The sequence below is a fragment of the Dufourea novaeangliae genome, unplaced genomic scaffold, assembly GCF_001272555.1.
Source record: "Dufourea novaeangliae isolate 0120121106 unplaced genomic scaffold, ASM127255v1 scaffold8, whole genome shotgun sequence".
NCBI lineage: Eukaryota > Metazoa > Arthropoda > Insecta > Hymenoptera > Halictidae > Dufourea > Dufourea novaeangliae.
The window spans coordinates 5,303,629-5,321,197 of NW_015373923.1; the positions used below are offsets into that span (position 1 = coordinate 5,303,629).

Below are 17,569 nucleotides of genomic sequence, written 5' to 3' on the forward strand. Positions count from 1 at the left end.
AAGACCTTTCCACGGCCTCGTCGGTCCTCCTCGTGTTTCCTCGCTGCGTTTCGTCCACATATATATTTTATATGTGTATGTGTGTGTATATATACAACTTATATACCTACACCTCGGGGCCATTCTTTCTACGCGCGGGATCCTCGACTTGGGTTAGGTTACGGCTGGCTAGACCTCTCTCCTTTGGCAGTGACGTTGCGTCGACTCGTCGGGACTATAAATCTCCGGCTATTAAGACGGCAGTCCGCCGTTTTGATGGCCCGTGCCACGACGCGCTATCATCTTAATACTTCGTTACGCGGCCCCACGGTACCGCCTCTGCTGGAACTCCCGCGCGACTCGCCGAACCATCCTCTTCCTCCTCTTCGGTATTTCATTCGTCTGACTCAGTTTTCGCTCGTTCGACCACCGAGAAATATTGAACGCGTTGTTAACAGTGTATTTTTCTGAAATTTACACTTGATTCTTGGACAAGTTAAAAAGTTGTACCTATTGTTTCAATAATATTTACCCTCGTTCAATAATAACATTCGCCATTTTGAAGGAGGAAAGGAGAAAATGTTCTGTGTTTAAACTATGTCGGTGGTTTGTAAAGTGGAACAGTGGATTACAAGGTTTGCACGGAAAACAGCGTAGCTAGGTGATCTGTCATTGGGGTAATTTTCACACTAGAATTACCAAACCCGTTAAAATGCCGGATTTCAAACTTCTTGTTTTGTAATTACTGCAATCATGAAGATGTTTTTGTTGAAATTTATTTTGATTTTTAGCTGATTACACATTACCAAACAGATCAACCACCAGAATTCGTTCGTTTACCCCAATTTACCGTCACAGTTCGTTCAGTTCATCTTCGAACACGATGTTCGAAGAAAAAGTGTGTAGCCGCGTGTTGTTTGCCGATGCCGAGTATCGAGCGCGGCTTAACAATATTTAAATATTGTCCAATCGAGTGTCCCGCCGCGCCGGCGAACGTGCCGGAGGGTCGTAGATAAACTGTCCCTTGCTTGCACAACGCTCTTCGGCTACCGTGTACCCGCGGGTTCTTCAACCTTTTTCTCCTGTATACACACAGAGGAAAACGATGTTCCTACGTTCCTCAAGGAGGCTACCGTCGACGCCGCTGCGTCCTCGAAACGGCCATTTGCGTTTCCTCGGACTCCTCGTTCTTCTTCTGTAGAATGCCGAGTTTCACGTCCACTCTGGCTTGCTCACTAAGTTATTTTCTACAGATTTCCTCTTCTACTCTGATCACTGTGAAATCTCTGAAAATAATGATTTCCATAACGTCCACGATACATTCAGAGTTTGGTCACTTCAGTCCCCCGAAAATGTCCTTCCGAAGTTGGTTCCACGTCAAGGGACATTGGCATGTAATATCCTAGTTTCAGCTACATAAAGATTCTTTCACATTCTCCGAACGATCAGAGTCCACGAGTAAACCCAAACAGTCGAAAAACTATGCAACAAATATAGCGTACCTATCGAAAGTCTCGGACGAGAACGACCGGAACGCGGCCGGAGCAAATGGCCAATGAATAAGTCACACGCGATCGTGACATTGGCGGCCACGGTGAGATCGAGCTCGGCTGGAAATTAATTACCGCCGTAGCGAGAGGACGACGCTGGTGGCGAGGCGTCGCGCTGTATTTTCGACACGGAGCAACGCCGATAATGAAGCGGTCGAACGTCGGAGCGGCCGCGATTCGGCGAACGGTCGACGGGAAAAGGATGACTGCGAAGGTGGAGAGGAGATAGAGTGAGAAAGAGGGGGGGGGCGGTGCTGTTCGCCTCGTAAATCACTGGACATCGATAAGAGTCGTCGCGGCGTCCGCGCGATGTCCCTCGTTAATAATTGATACAATTAACGACCATTCATTAGAGTCGCCGCTCGTGCACACGGTATATAGAAGGACGAGAGAAGTGGACGCTACTCACCTTGTCACGCGATTCTCATTCGTGAAGTTTCGGGAACTTATTCGCGAGGTCGCGATAACACACGATATCTCGGACTCTTACGTCGCTCAACCGCGATTCGAAACGACGATCTGGGGTTTCTCTGGTAATTAAACCCCAGATTAGAACTGTACAGCGGATGATGAAATTATTATGAACAGACGGGGAATTACGTATTTTGTGTTCTCGGTATTACTATGACATCAAATAATATTGTACTATTTATCGTTGATAATTCGTTAGTGTGACTTTTTATAATAATTTATATCTGTAATTCTTAGATATTTCGGGTTACGAGCAGTTCGGATACTAAACATTATTTTGTAACTTAATCCTAAAGGAAAAAGCCTAGTCTATTGTTTAGATCCACTGTAACTGCCTACAAAAATTTTATATATCCGCATTGGTTAGCTACTGTTGTAAGACTAATAAACGTGCCTGGCGTATTAAAATAATGTAAATAACTTTAACTGGCTTCATTAAAACGCAACAAAATTAGCCTAGGCAGGTGGTTTGTTTATTACAAAAAACATGTAACATATAGTTGGCATTATTAAAAGTACCGAATTGCTCTTTTCTCAAAACAAGGTTTTTGCAGATACGTCAATTAGCCTTAGCACGGTGGTATAGTTGTTTCTCGATAATTAATTCTAGGATATACAGTTGGTCGCAAAAGTATTCGTTCAACTTAGACATTCAGATTTTCCGTGGAATTTTAGGTTTGTAAACACAAAAACTATCAAAACCAATTTATAATGAACATTCATTAGTATATTATACGATAAATTTTCATTATAAATAGATTTTGATGTAGTTTTTTATTTGTGAACCTACAATGCCACGCAAAATTCCCTTAATGCATAAGATGAACGAATACTTTCGCGACTAATTGTATATTAACATTTAGAGCTGATAAAAATTACTCTAACGTGAATAGATCGACATTAAAAAAAAAGATTTGTTTTCTTTACTCTCGAAGGGGAATATGCGTGCACCGCGAGAACTTCTGGCGGGCAGTGTACATATTCAATGCCAACTAATTTGTCTGAATTAAAGAGAACCAGACGGATCGCGAGCGTTCAGAATTAGGCACGTCGTTCGAAATAATTACAAGGGTCCCCGGTACTGTGTTCGATACTTTAGAATTTCCTGCTCGCGACAATCTTTCCAATTAAAAATGCCCAATTTACCACGAATAGAACGTGCCGCGTAAACACGTTTCCAAATTACATGAATTGACATTCTCGGGATCGATAAATTACACAAATATTCTTATCAAAGCCCGATTTGAATTTAATTACAAAACCACAAGACAATGACGTCGAAAATCCGGAAGTTATCTCGGATTGGTCGTGGTATCGCGACAACAAATTACCCGCGCGACGACGCGTCGAATCTAATTAAAACACGTCCCGAGGGAACGGCCGTAAATTACGTATCGCGACAACGACGCTCGTTAATCCGCGCCAATGAGATTCGTCATCTTCGAGCGGGTCCCGACAAAGTGCCTCGGAGACGCGCCGTTTGTTTTGCTCGAATATCTGCCGGCGAGACGGGGTCGATCGTCGATCGAAAAAGAGATCGACGAACAAATGAAAACATTCTCGCCACAGGCGCTACAATCGCGAGTGAAGCGATAATTAAAATAATTAATTGACCCCTTACGCGGCCGAATGTCGTTAATTAGCAAGTCGTCGATATTACGACCGAACGAATACAACATTTTCGCCACATAATCGCACGTTTCGTACGATTTTAATGTCCTCGATCATCGAAAAAGATAACCACTTGATACAAGAGGAATCGCACCTTGTGAAAATTAACCGGATCGGCAAATACAAGGTTTCGAGAAACACGGTAACGAGCCAAACGGATGATCGAAAGGAAAGAAATCGGTGGACTCGTAGGACGATATATATTCAAGCCGGAATTTCCAGCCGCGTCCCGAGGATCTACGACGTCGTAAATCTCCCGGCGACGCGGCGCGTACCGATGTGTGATACTAAATAGAAATATGGATAACTGGCGCGCGCGCGAGGCGAAAGAACCGAGAAATAAATTACGGCAACCGCCTCCTGTCGGGCACCGGCGAAAGGAGCGTCGATGATTTAATAATTGTAACCGATAAACGAGCGATCCGAGACCAGCCGCTAATTGAATCGCGCTCGAGATAGAGAGAGAGAGAGAGAGAGAGAGAGAGAGAGAAACGACCTTCGTAGATCGTCCAGTTATTGCCTAGCTCGGGGGCAAATAGAGGATACCAGCCGAGTTGTTAACGCGGGAAAATTGAAAAAGGAAGAGAAACGCGCTGCCTACCTTCGTCGCAGAAGAACATCCGAAGCCCAAAGGCCAAGCATAGGCGAATGGGAGTTTATTAACCTTGTATTATTGCCTACGTGGATCTGTTTGTAATAGAGCGTTATGTATTTCACGGGCTGAAGATTGATCGGCGTGGCGCGTCTTTTTACGAAACGACCGGGGCTGGGCGGTGGCCAAGTTTCTGTCCGGGCGAGACTTAGCAATAGTAATAAGCGATTCGTCTTCCGATTGTGATATGTTCCCGCGGGGGATATATGCGATGCACGCTTTGCTGGTCTGTCGAGAGACCGCGGGTATTCTTCATCGTTTGTATTCTTGGCGGGGTTCTGTCGGAGAACGAACGATACTCGTCACGAATAAAACTTGAGACCTGACAATTCAGAGAAATGATTCTTTCCAACCAATAATAATTAATAATTCGAGAAGTTGTAATTACTCGACGCTAAGTGGTTCTAATGTCGGATGACTAATGTATTTTAAATACTTTGTATTTTTCACGTGAAACCACGCAGATTATATCCAGATGACGTTGACTTCCGGAAATAGAACTGTAGACACTATCGGCCGAAAGTATGGGACCGGAGTTCATAATTATTTGAACAGTAACTCATTATGTGGGATTTGAATGTCAGGGATGTACGGTGATTGGGTCAGATAAATCCTACTTAGTTACTCACTGGTATTAATATGAATTTAATAAAGAGATACTGAATATAACACAACAGACAATTGAAAAACTATACACTATTATTTGGTTTAAATTATCCACATAACTTGATATATCTGACCCAATCCACCCGTCCGTGATATTTAGATCCCACATTTTTTTGTTACAATATAATAAAAGTTACGGAATCATATACAAATCATTTCCAGTCAGTTCCAGCAAATTACTTTTATCGAATCTATGTAGAATAATGGTTCTCCCCAATCCATTAACAGTTTATTTATCACAGGTACACGAAGTAATTATTGAAAGGATACCCGTATGTAAAACATTTTATCACAAATAAAATTATTTTAGCACACATAAAACTCGGCATCGGTTTGCCTCAATTCACGATTTTATTACACTGTTAATGATATAATTGTCAGATCTGGTTCCGTACTTGTGCTCGGTAGTGCAACTACACAAACCTACCACCACTCCAACTAAACAACCGCCCTATCCATACGGTCACTCGCCTTCCAGCAACCCACATAACCGTGGTTACCACAAACGCATCAGGACTTCCATAAACACCCGATGTGTTCGTACCTTGTACCCACTGGTATCAAGATCACCAGCCCCGTCTCGTACGACGTTCCCACTGGAATCGCTACGTACCAGTCCAACTCTGGCCAGACGTGAAAGCGCGAGGTGTTAAAGTATTCAATTAGAGGCCGTTCTCGATCCGCCAGCGAGCCGCGTTAATCTGCCGCGAATCAGGAGTCTCGGAGCGGGCTCAGAACCTTTGAGAGAAGGAAAGAGAGAGATTCCTCGAAACCCGCGCGCGCACGCAACCGCGCGATGAAGAGGGGCCGGGTGGAATCGCGCGGGAGACAGTAGCGAGACAGGAAGGCCTTGCAAAAAACAGGGCGAAATCAGTGCCCGTGAATCGCTGGCGGTGGTGGATCCCTCCCCTCGACACGCCGCTCATTTACGCGCGTACGCGCGCATCCCGTATCTCGAGCATGCATCGAATAACCGGGCGCGGGCGCATCAGTTCAGGGCGCAGAACCATTACGTCGGCGAAGGAGAGGATGATTCCGTGTCCGCGCGATGAGGATCGCGTTGCTTCCGACTAGCGTTGTCCCGGCCCCAAGTCGGCTTATAAATAACACCATCTCCCTGTTTCTTCGCGCGTTTCGCAGTTTTTATTCTTACTCCCCTTCCCACTTGCCCCCCACCCCCCTTCGACCGTGGCTGCCCGGCTGCTCGCAGGCCTAATTAATATCACGTGATGAGCGATCGTGGCAAAACCTCTCGAGGGCCCTGGCTCCGAGAGATCGTGCGAGAAGGAGAAGGGAATTCGCGCTTTGGAGCAAGGAGATACGTCGACGATGAACCGCCGAGAGAGGCTCGTGAGAGAGCATAGAGGAGATATTGTTCCGTTTTTTTGGGCTGGTGTTGGGGAATGCTGACCGGTCTGACCAGGAAATCACTGTTTTTGATGGTCGATTGCTGGTATACGGGGGATCTTTGTTGTTGTTCGAGAGGGTGTTGGTCGGCGGTGCTTGCGGTGGATGGAATTGGTGCTGGGACTCGATAACTGCTCGCTGACCGATAGTGAACGTTTAACGTGCGCCTGGTGGCTGAGGTATGGCTCACTTCGTTCTTCAATGATGTGCTCCATATCATTCATCGTAGGATGTCGAGTGATTTTAGTTACTATACGAGTATGTATAGGGTTTAACTAAATAAATAAGTCATTTGACATAATATAATAAAAATCTTAAAACGGACAAGAAAGATCGTTGACAACTCTGCGATCATCCAAAGAAGTCATACTGAGTGTATAAGTCATAAACGATCCGTTTGTAATTTTCATTGGGAAGCCATTATTGTAGTTTTCGAAAGTAGAAGAGAATCGACTGGATAATGTGTCAGGATACCATAACGTAGACTAAAGTAGCGAAGACGTCCTCAAAGGTGGGGAGCGCAGCGGGCGAAAAGCGTCTAAGTGGAGGAGATTGCGAGCGTGTCGGGGTCGCAACCGCGATTGCATTCGATTAGCGATCCGCGGCAATAAAACTGAGAGGGAAATGCGAGAATCGAGTATAGGCCGGTGTAGATAACGGAACGGGTCCAGCGAAAGAAAGAGAGCAAGAGAACGAGAACGAGTGAGAGAAACGCAGCGCAGCAGACTGCTGTCGGAGCAACAAAACCGCCCGGGGAATATAGAGGACACATTGTACGCGGAGGCCGGCGAAGGAGAACAGAGAAACACGGTCGTGGCGAATCGACTCTCGCACCATCTCGTCAACGAGGCACTCGGGGGCTGCGTGTTGTGTGTTCGTTACTGGTCCCCGATAGCATCGTCTCTTTTTCTCTTTCTTTCTCCGCTTCCCAGCGGCGTGCCTGTGCGCCCCTTTTTTCTCTACACGTTGTTCCTTCGACATCGCCGCCCTTCGTTTCGCCCGTCGACGGTGAAGTGTCGAAGACTCGATTCGACGCCTCTTCTGCGACGCAGAAAACCCCCTGGTCGACGAAAGAAATCGGACAAGTTGGGCTGGAACAAGTGCCTTGACAAATGCAGAATTGTCGATGGACTTTTTAACTACGAAATTGAAATCACACCTTGATATAGTAAATCCTGGATGAGTGGTCGAAGCCTCCTCCGCACTGAACGTTAAATATTTCATAAACTAATGGCCACATGGGACAGAAATAACTATCATTAGCTTCAGAATTTATCACTGTGCTAAACCTTATTAAAAAGTCAGCGTTACACTTGGAGAATCTTTTTCAGTACCGAGGAGCCTTCGAGCACTCATCGAGGATTTACTGTACTTGTCCCTGAGTCGCGACAAGTGTCGAGGCAGGTGCGTGTCTCGATTGCACTGTAATTGTGGACACGCGTAGACCTAGAAACGGCGAAGAGAATAGGCGCAATATCCATTGAAAGGTTCACCTGTACTTGGATCGCACATTCAACGTCATCGATCCCCCGTTCACAGATCACCGGCGACGAGAACAGTTTAACGGGCTGGCGTTGGCACGGGCCAAATTGGCTCCCGATTTTATAACCCCATAGTGGGCACCGGAACCCGGTATTTACGGGACGCTAAACCGGGTTAGCTGTGCCGTGGCACTTTTCACTTCGTTATCCGGCCCTCCTCTTGCGCCCAGCCCCCCGATCTCTTTATTGTCCAGCACCAGATTGCTTTTGTCTCGCGCTTTGACGATACACGTCGACTTCCAGCCGCTTCTAATTATACCGTCTCTCTCTCCTCTTTGTTTACCGAAGAGTCCGTTGAAATCGTTTGATGTCGAGCAGCGTTGACATCGTCTTTGTAGAACGGCTTGGCTATTCTGACGATAGGTTCTTGCAGCTCTTGTAGCTGCTTCCTCACGCCGGACACCTTGTTCGCATCAGTAGTCTATTCTGAACCTCCTGTCGAGTCACAGTGAACCACACGCATTTCCCTATTTAACAATCGACTCTCTGAGGAAGCTGGAAAATTTATTTTCACGAATCACAACGTGCCCTTCGCAGAATCCCTCATTCTGTAGGGTTCCAAAGTTGTCTTCGAAGAAAATTCATTTTCACGAATCACAACGTACCCTTCGCAGGATCTCTCTATCTTCAGGGTACCAAGGTTCCTCGCAAAAGGCAAATTCATTTTCCCGAATCACAGTGTACCCTTCGAAGAATCTTACTATCTCCAGGGTTCCACGAAGATCGTGCCCGGTCCCATTAGACGATGATTGCGAATTGTTCCTATCACGGACGTGTCGCATCGAAATGCACTCGATTCCTGTGTCAGTCGTTCGCCACCAGGGTCTCTAGCCGTTCCATACGTGTATCCACCGGTCGGCGAAGGTGGATGGAAAGGTGCGTGGCTGGAAGAAGATCGTGGAAGGTGGAGAGGCACAAACAGAGAGAGAGAGAGAGAGAGAGGGAGGCGTCCAGGCTTCCGAGTAGTCGCTATCTGAGGGAGCACTCATCGCGGTCGCTTCGTTATCGGCCGCGCGGAATCATAATGGACCATAATTGCATAAATATAATGTTAATTAACAATTAAGATTGCCGCTTTGCCTAATTGAATCGCCGCTTCTGCTACCACCGGGGCCCTGTACCCCTGTATACCATAAGGGGGTCTGGTTTCGCGTATACGGGAGGCGAGAGGGCCTTTCTTCGAGGTGGGTTTCAAGCGTTCCGGGCGTATCGGAAAATTATGCCGATGGCCCTGGGGGGTTCCGAGTATGCAACGCTGCTCGACACACCCCCGGCCTCGTCGACAACGAACATGATTCTCCCTCTCTTTCACATTTCGAAAAACGTCGTGTGGTGTAATATAACGTTCGACGAAATAAAGGAGGGGGTGGATCCTTGGTGACATTGCTTTCGGGACTGGATTCCGCGGTGATATCGGAATGGGAACTCGCGAAAATTACATGGGTAGTGGAAATTACGAGATGGGCAGGTCCATCCACGCTAATTATACCGAGAAACATGCCGCGGCAATAGTTTCCTGGCGTGTCTCCGTTGCACACGCGTCCCCGCGATCGAAGGGAACGAAAATTACGCTTTCTCGAGCCGTGGCCGTCGTCGGTCTCCTCGCCTCTCGCTTCGAGGCTTCGTTGCGGTCGTTGAACCGGTCCCATCGATGCCGCATCGATCGTGTTCCGGGGCGGAACAGAGAATCCAGGGGACGCAATTAGCGGAATGCAGATGCAATAATAATCAATTCCCGTTAATCCCCGCGGAGTGACTCGAACCGAGGCGGCCCCCGAGGATTCGACGAGAAATAAATGGGAAGGATCCCGAGATATACACGAGTTGGTCGGCGAACGATTCCTCAGTCGGGGTAGAGGATCAGTTCTTCCTTCGTCGTTGTCCTTCTCCGTTGAAATCCACCGCTTCGTATTCCTCCACCTTTCGAGTCCCATCGGCGTGTTGTCCCCTTTTGTATCCGTCCGGCCCGGCGAACGAATTTCATACGATTTCTTTTTTTTTCTCGTTTCAGATGGTCCAGGCGATCCAGGTCCTTCGGTTTCACCTCCTCGAGCTCGAAAAGGTGAGTAGTACGTTTCACGATTCCCCTCCCCATCGCTCCTGGGGACCAGAACCTGGAATATTGTACTTGTTTCTCGTCGTCGCGTGTGTTACGGCACACACGAGGAAACGTCGATTGGAGTGACCGAACGTTTGACCATGAATGTACAATGTATTATAGGGGGATGTGCTTATTTATTTTAGGATCATTGGGAACGCTCGAGTGTCTCGTGAATTACGTATCGCGGGGAATATATTCTCATACTGTTCCGAGTGGGTATGATTTAAATATAATACACGTTAGTTATCGACCAGTGGCGGATAAAGTAACTCATTTGAATTTGATGGAATATTCTATATAGAGGAAGGTTGCCGAATTTCGACCATCGCCTAGGTAGGATCACTACTATTTTAACTTGTCACGTGTAAACAATTTGTGCCGTATGATAGTACTCATTCCATTGACTAACTTAGTATATAAGCAACACATATTGTCTATCATACGGCGCACATTGCTTACACACGACAAGTTACACTAATGGTCCAAAAAGGGCAATCGTGTAACAGTTTTATTATTTCGTCGATTCATTTTTCGAAATTTTTTTAATTCAATGGAAGAATATTTTCTTCCCCGAGGGGACGATGCACACACCGAATGTCAACGGGGCAGGGCCCAGGCATATTCTCGCGTTCGCTCCAATTGTTCGGGATTAACCGGGCGTCGCGGGTAGATAAGCTGCTCCGTAACGCTTGAAAAACAACTGTTACGACGCGGGGCGCAATTTTCCGTAATTGTAGTGAAAGCTTGGCACCACCCATCGTCGTTGTCGTCGTCTATGGTGTATACTCTTGCCCGACTCCGAGTCGCGTTCTAGCGTAAGTGGCGTCATTTAGCTGTCCAATGGCCGGCCAGCCGGACAGACACGTTGCCCCGCAGTTGGTTGCAACGGGTCGGCCATCTTTACCCTACCGGGGATACCGATTTTTCTGCCGGTCTTTTTGTCGTCGCTCGTGGGAAACTCTCGACTCACCTACTTCGCCTCGTAATTTTTATCAATGAAACGGGGTATCGCTCCGTGAACGGGCAACTACCATCACCGAAATCCCACTACTGACACGGTAATCGTGGGAATTTTATCGTGGCTCGTGATTTCTTTGACTTTCCGTATGATACAAATTTCCTTGGTAATATCAATGAGCTTAATTCGTCCGAAATGTTAACCCTCGCATGACGGACATGACAGCCTATCGCTGGGTCTCGCGTCACCCATACTAGGACACTGTATATACTATATAAAAATATTACATTCATTTATAAGAATTTTTAGACAGTAATACTAAAATACGTGTTTTTGAAAATTGATTTTTGTCATTCCGAACAAAGTGAAAAAAGACTTCAATTTCTTTCAGATTAGTCTACATTGTGCCTAATTGTTAGATTACAAATTCTTCTATAAATATGCAGATTCTCATAAATTTCGTTTCAAAAACAAGAATTAAAGAGTGACCGGTGAAACCAGAAAACAGGTCGTCAGCTATGTTTCACGCGTATCCGTTCGCTCGAAACGCATCGAATCTGGTCCCGCACGGTCGGTACTATAATTAAAGGATCGGTCGAAACGCGTCGCGAGACAAATGTATCCCCCCCAATACGAACGCTTTTTAACCGATTCACCGTTCCACTTTCCGGTGTAATCGACGACACGGTGAACAGGGATCGCGATTAATTGAACCCAGACCGGTCGGTTAATATTCCGCGCGCGTTCTCGCGGGTATTTCAGGCGCGCAACGGATAAATATTGCATTAGAAGCCTCGCCCCCCCTCCCCCCATTGGTTAACGATTGATAACCGTTCGCCGAGTAAAGTGGAGGGCATCGAAAGTTTTGGACGAGGGGGGGGGGGGGGGGGGGGGGGATGTGTTTGCGCTGCCGCTGAATAACCGGGGCGGGCCCGGGCCGGCTGATCGTTTTTGCGGCGATATTTTATCATACGAAATAGCGGACATCCATCGCATTTCCATCGAAATGGCAGCTGACGTGGCGGCGGCAGCCATTGGTTCCGTGGACGGGGCGACCGATCGCCCCCTCGTGCTCTGCTCCCTCTCTTCGACAGGCCCGCCTGGATCGCGTCCTCGATCCTGCAATTTTACAGCAATTTTCCTCATTTGCCCTCCCCCGCGCCCTCCCCTCGATTACATTATTATAAAGGGCCTATCGGCGAATCCGGGGGAACGACGCTCCCCGGGGCCCCTCGGGGCATTGGGTCCACCCATCCGAGGGACCAATCTTAGGCGATCCTCGAAGACGTTCACCGTTGGCTGGTTTCGATTCTGTACACGCAGGAACTTGAGTTTACGGATTTGGAAATTGGTACTTGGATCGTCGGTTGTATTCATTTATTTATTGGATCTGTCACTGGAAGCCAGGGGAGATTAATACTTGGGGGTACTAATGGAGTAGGTGGATACTTTTTCACGAGACATCCGAATACAGACAAATTTAGCATTTATTTCAAGTTTTGATTCGCATTATTCGAAATCGGATATGCAATTTGACGACAATATTGGACATTTTCACGATATATAGAATTTTATGTTGATTCTGGAAATTTGAACAGTAGGTAGAGTTTAATGAAATTCTCAAGCAGAGTTGTGGAATAAGAATAGCAATATTTAGAAGAAAAACTACCAAAACGGAAAAATGAACCCAATCCGTTGGCTAATTAACAAACACACTCCGAACGGCCTGGAATACACGATCACCACCACCAGTAGCTTACACGAAGCCCAATTTCTTTCGCGAGATCTCGTGTCTCGGGGGACACACCTGGGGCAGGAGGCTTAAAGTCGCTCTTTCTCTCTCTCCCTCACAAGAATCCAGGCCTGTTCGCTCGTAGATTTTCAATTCGAGCGCCGATTTATTTCGGCCGTGAGATCGTCGACGGCGATATCGGCCGGCGAAAAGCCGCGGCAAAACCTGGCCCGCAATTTGGCACGGCGCGAGTCCGCGGCTCCTGGCATCGACGGTAATGAAGATTGAAACGTTCCCCGGGTCCCAGGGGCCCCCGTAGGAGACGAGACGAGACGTGCAGCCGAGACAGGACGCGGAGCGAAGCAATAGCGGAATGCAGCGAACGCGCGATGAAGAAGATTCCATAAATATCTGCGCTCTCTGTGCGCGGGGCGAAAGAGAGATAGAGAGAGACAGCGATGGTGTTCCGAAGAAACTAAGGGGAAAGGGGGATGGTACGGGGTGGAGAGGAGAGGAAAAGAGCAGCGAGAAACGTACTGGATGAAGCAGGAGGAAGGGCGAAAGACGGACAGAGAAGGATGACCAATGGAAGGAGAGGCATGGTAGCCCGCGGTGCTGCGCTTCGTGCATTTAACATTTTCGAGCCAATCGCGTATTAGCATAATTACGTTTTGCCGGGGCCCGGTGCGCGGAAGGAAGGGCCACTCTCTCTCTTTCTCCCTCCTTTCCCTTTTCGTTTATCTTCTGCCAATCTTTCCATCTCTCTCTCTCTCTCTCTCTCTACCCCTTCCCTCACGTACGGTTTCTCTTTCCACGTCGGTCTTTTCTGAGTTGCAGCCCGCCACGGCATCTTTGTCTCTTGCCTTTTCCTTCCTCTCGTTCTCCCTGTCGCTCCTTCTCCCTTCGACCTGGACTCTCGTGGCCGGAGCGTATGTACACGCCATCACCGGTTAGAGAGCGGTAAATTTCTTATGGGGTATTATGGCGCACAGTGCATACCAACGGGATTCATACCGGCGCAACGCGCGGACACAACCCTACCCCCAGACCCCCTCCCCCCGCCCTTTTCTTCGGGGAACTGGTTCTAACTTATATTTACCTAGGCATCGCTTCAGACGGCTAGGGACACATCCGTGTGGCTTCCTTCTTCTCCCCCCGTTGTTCCACCGTTGCGGAGGACGTTTTTGCGTCTGTCCAACGACGGGACATCCGGGTTGACGCGACGCGGGTCTTCGAGCTGTGATGACCGTTTCGGAGTGTGTTATAGGATCGTTGAGTTCGAGATGGGTGAAAATAATGGTCAATCACTGATCCATCAATGGTCAGAGTTAACCCTGCTATGGTCTTTACGAAACAGATACGGTAGTAAACGAAAATTTATACTAGATACCGTATAGATAGGACCCTGTGTATGCAGCCTACAAAAATGGTATCCCGCCGAAAGGCGAATTCCCTAGAAAAATGGAGATATCCCCTTTCTGCAGTTAGCAATTCAAATATAGAGCTCGGTATTCATTCAAACCCTATTTATAGTAACAAAAACACCAGGAAGAAACAACCTACAAAGTATTACCTTGGGTATCCATTCAGCAATCCGATCTTAACGCTAAAATACTAAACGAAATCAATCTCATCGTGGTCATAGATATAACACGGGGTCGTCGTCAGCAGGACATAGGGAATCGACACGTTCGCGGTTACACACCCGGTATATGGGTATCCTGTGCGTGCTGTAAGGGGTGGTCAGGTTGTGAATCGGGAGCGCGCACGGTAGAGGGACCGAGACGGACACCCCGAAACCTTCATTACCTTCGGCTTCAAAGGAGCCCATTGTGCCGTAAATGGGGTTCGCTCTGCGCTCCTCTTCTTTCCTTTTTTTTTCCTTCCTCGGTTCGTATGTACCCTGGATCCGTTCCATTCTTCGCCGCTTGCCTTTCCGAGGGATAGAGGGGAGGCCCCGTCAACAGTGAGAGAGAGAGAGAGTGAGTGAGGGAGGGAAGGAGGTGGAAGGAGGAGAGACACTTGCTCGCGGTGGTTTCTTCGTTTACGTAAATTCTCGAGTAATTTCGGGCCGCGCCGCGTGGATGAAAGGGAACCACGCTCGGGTAGTATAATGTCGCCTCGTGCGGAACCTCCCCTCGCGCGGTCTGATCGAGGGGGAGGAGAATGGAAAGAAAAAATGTACGAAGAGAACAAGAGGAACCAACCTAGGAGGGGGTTGGAGGGAAGCGGGGGGCCGTTTAAGGAAAGTCCCTTTGAATCGAGAACTCGTTTCGTGGCCCACCATCAGCTCCCTCCCCCTCCCCGGCGACAAGTTTCTTCGTCACCGTTTAATCGCGTCAACTCGAGATTCCCTTTTTTTCTCTCCTCCCTTCCTTCCTTTCCTCTACCACACGGGGACAGAAACACGAGGAATTTATCTTTACGCACGTGGGACGACGACGGAGGTGTGTATATAGCCAAGAGAAGACTCCCCGGGAGAGAGACTGAGAAAGACTGCCTGGAACGTATACTCGAGGAGGAGGACAAGTCCGTACCGCGGGGGCTTGGGCACCGGGTTGAAATCCGGCCGACAATTTCTCTTCTGGCTCGCGTACAAAACCGACACCCCCGTTCCGCGGAGCTTGTTAAATCGGCCATAAAATGGGAATAATCTCGAGTTACAGCCGTCGCCCGGTATCGCGCGGCCATTGAGTCCTCTCTCTGTCTCTCTCATCCGGCGCTTGTACACAGAACCGGGCGAAGAGAGCGAGCGAGAGAGCTAGCAAGCGAGAGCTGGGCTACCTTCCGGTAATGGCGTCCGCCTCCTGGTGTCGCATGTACCTACGGAGGAACACGAGAAGCGTTCGCGGGGACGTAATGAAAGCGATACCATCCCAGCCCCCTTCCCTTCCCAAGGCTTTCTTCGCCAGGGTGAAAGAGACCGAGGGGGACGGGCCTGGGACTGGAAACGGCGATCCTTTGAGACACTCGATATTTTCCGTGAGGCCCCCGCAATCCTCCTCCCCCCCCCTTACGTTCCTTCTTCTTATAGCGGTTGTTCGTATCAGAAAATCCGAGAAGCTCTCCGGGGTACCCAGCTCGGATGAATTAGATACCAAAGAAGTGCAGCTCGCGCTGCTCCGTCTAGCGTATCCTTGACTCTAGGACGCGAGGGATATACAGTGTCAACCCGTGCGAACGGTGAAAGGATAATATGTATGTGGATCTGAAACAGCGGACGGTCTGAAAATTCGTACGGTCTCTTGTTTATTTTTCTTTTACCCGATGTTAGGGACTCCCCTGGCTCCTTTTTGGAGAACAGTTTCGCGCGGTGTCCAGTTACCCCCGGGATCGTAATCCTCCTGGGTTTTCGTTTTGTCTTCACTTCGCTCTCTCGAGTCTCTTCGTATACACGCGTGTCCCTAGGCTCGAGATCCAGGGATATGCTGGAAGATCGCGTGGACCATTTTACACCTTGCGGGAAAACTGATCAGACGGAAGATGATGTTCTCAACATCCAACCGAAGACCCCTGTATTCTGTAAATTAGTGTCCACAATACAGTAATCCGTGGAGGAGTCCTGTTAAATATCCGAAATAGAAAGAAGGTAGCTGCGTGGGTAAAATATCTGCACGCAGAAATTCGTTTTCTCGTGAGCAGAATGGCAGAGGGTAGGGGAGAAGGGGTACACAAGCCTGAAATGTACACGCGCGCTAAAAAATGGCTCGATATCCGTGTTCCCGCGCGCAAGGGGTACACACGGTGGGCCCCCGCGTCGGTATAGGTGAACATTCTGCGAGAGCGGGCTCCTTTCGGCGTGGACGGGGGCCGCGGGAGTAAGAAAGAGACGTGGAAAGAGAGAGAGAGGGCGAGATGGGCCCCGTTTCTTTTCTTCGGCGAGCATTGTCGGTCGGGTTCGACTCGACTCTCGGCGGATCAAATTCTAACCAGTCCGGCATAATAGCCGCTGTCCTTCGGGGTTCCTCCCCCTTCCCCCCCCCCTCTCTCCGTGTTTCGTCCCCGCGTTAAAGAGAGTCTAGTCATCCAGAGGAGGAGGCATTGTGTTACCTGGTGGCACGGAGAAAATTCTGGAGAACCTCGTGCTCGTTGGTATGAGAACCAACGACCAGTCCCGATAGATCGACCGTCTTTGTCAGAATCTTCTCGTTGGAACGCGCGATTTTCCCATGAAACGAGCCAGGTCCGATGGAAAGACAGGAGGAGGAGGGATGGTATCGTGAAATAACGTATGCGCTGGTCGAATGTCGCACGCGGCGGCGATCTTCTCGAAAGAAGAGATCGGGGTGCCCGTGCATCGGATACCTCGCGTTCGATCAACGAGCCTTCCTTTCGCATACGCTTAACGCATGATAAACGCGTGCATTGTCTACGGTCGCGGCTTGGTGTTACCCGCCACGGCCTTCCACCCATTGGACGGTGCCGCCTACGGCAAAGATGGCCGTCTTCTCTATTACATATAAATGCCTAATAAGAAGAACGCCGTAAGTATCCGGCTAGGTGGATAGGTTGCCGGAGAGACAGAGAGAAGAAGTCCCCTGAAGCCAGGAAGGGAGAAAGAGGGAGAGAGAACGGATCCAGGTCCTAGGTGGACTGAGGCGTGCGCGTGTACGCGCCTCTGCAACGAGAGAAAAGACACGCCGCTTCGTAAATGCACCGGCCATCCCTACCCCCCTCTCGCCATCTTCTCCCCCTGATTCGTCGATTTACATATAACAAGATAACCGTTTTTATTTGCTTTTGCTTATATAATACATTTTTTCTAAACCGAATCAAGCAGCGAGTCGGTTCGACCGTCGCTCGATCCGTGGATGGGGAGGGAGTGGATGGGGTCAGGGGGG

The 17,569-nt window shown here is 48.6% G+C and overlaps 1 protein-coding gene across 1 annotated transcript in view; it reads left to right on the forward strand.

The window, feature by feature from the left end:
* LOC107195025 (homeobox protein homothorax) overlaps positions 1-17,569 on the forward strand; it is a 62,786-nt gene that overhangs the window by 43,928 nt on the left and 1,289 nt on the right. The window contains exon 5 of the mRNA XM_015584781.1: positions 9,949-9,999. Coding sequence (XP_015440267.1) covers positions 9,949-9,999 — 51 coding nt within the window. The remainder of the gene's footprint in view (positions 1-9,948; positions 10,000-17,569) is intronic.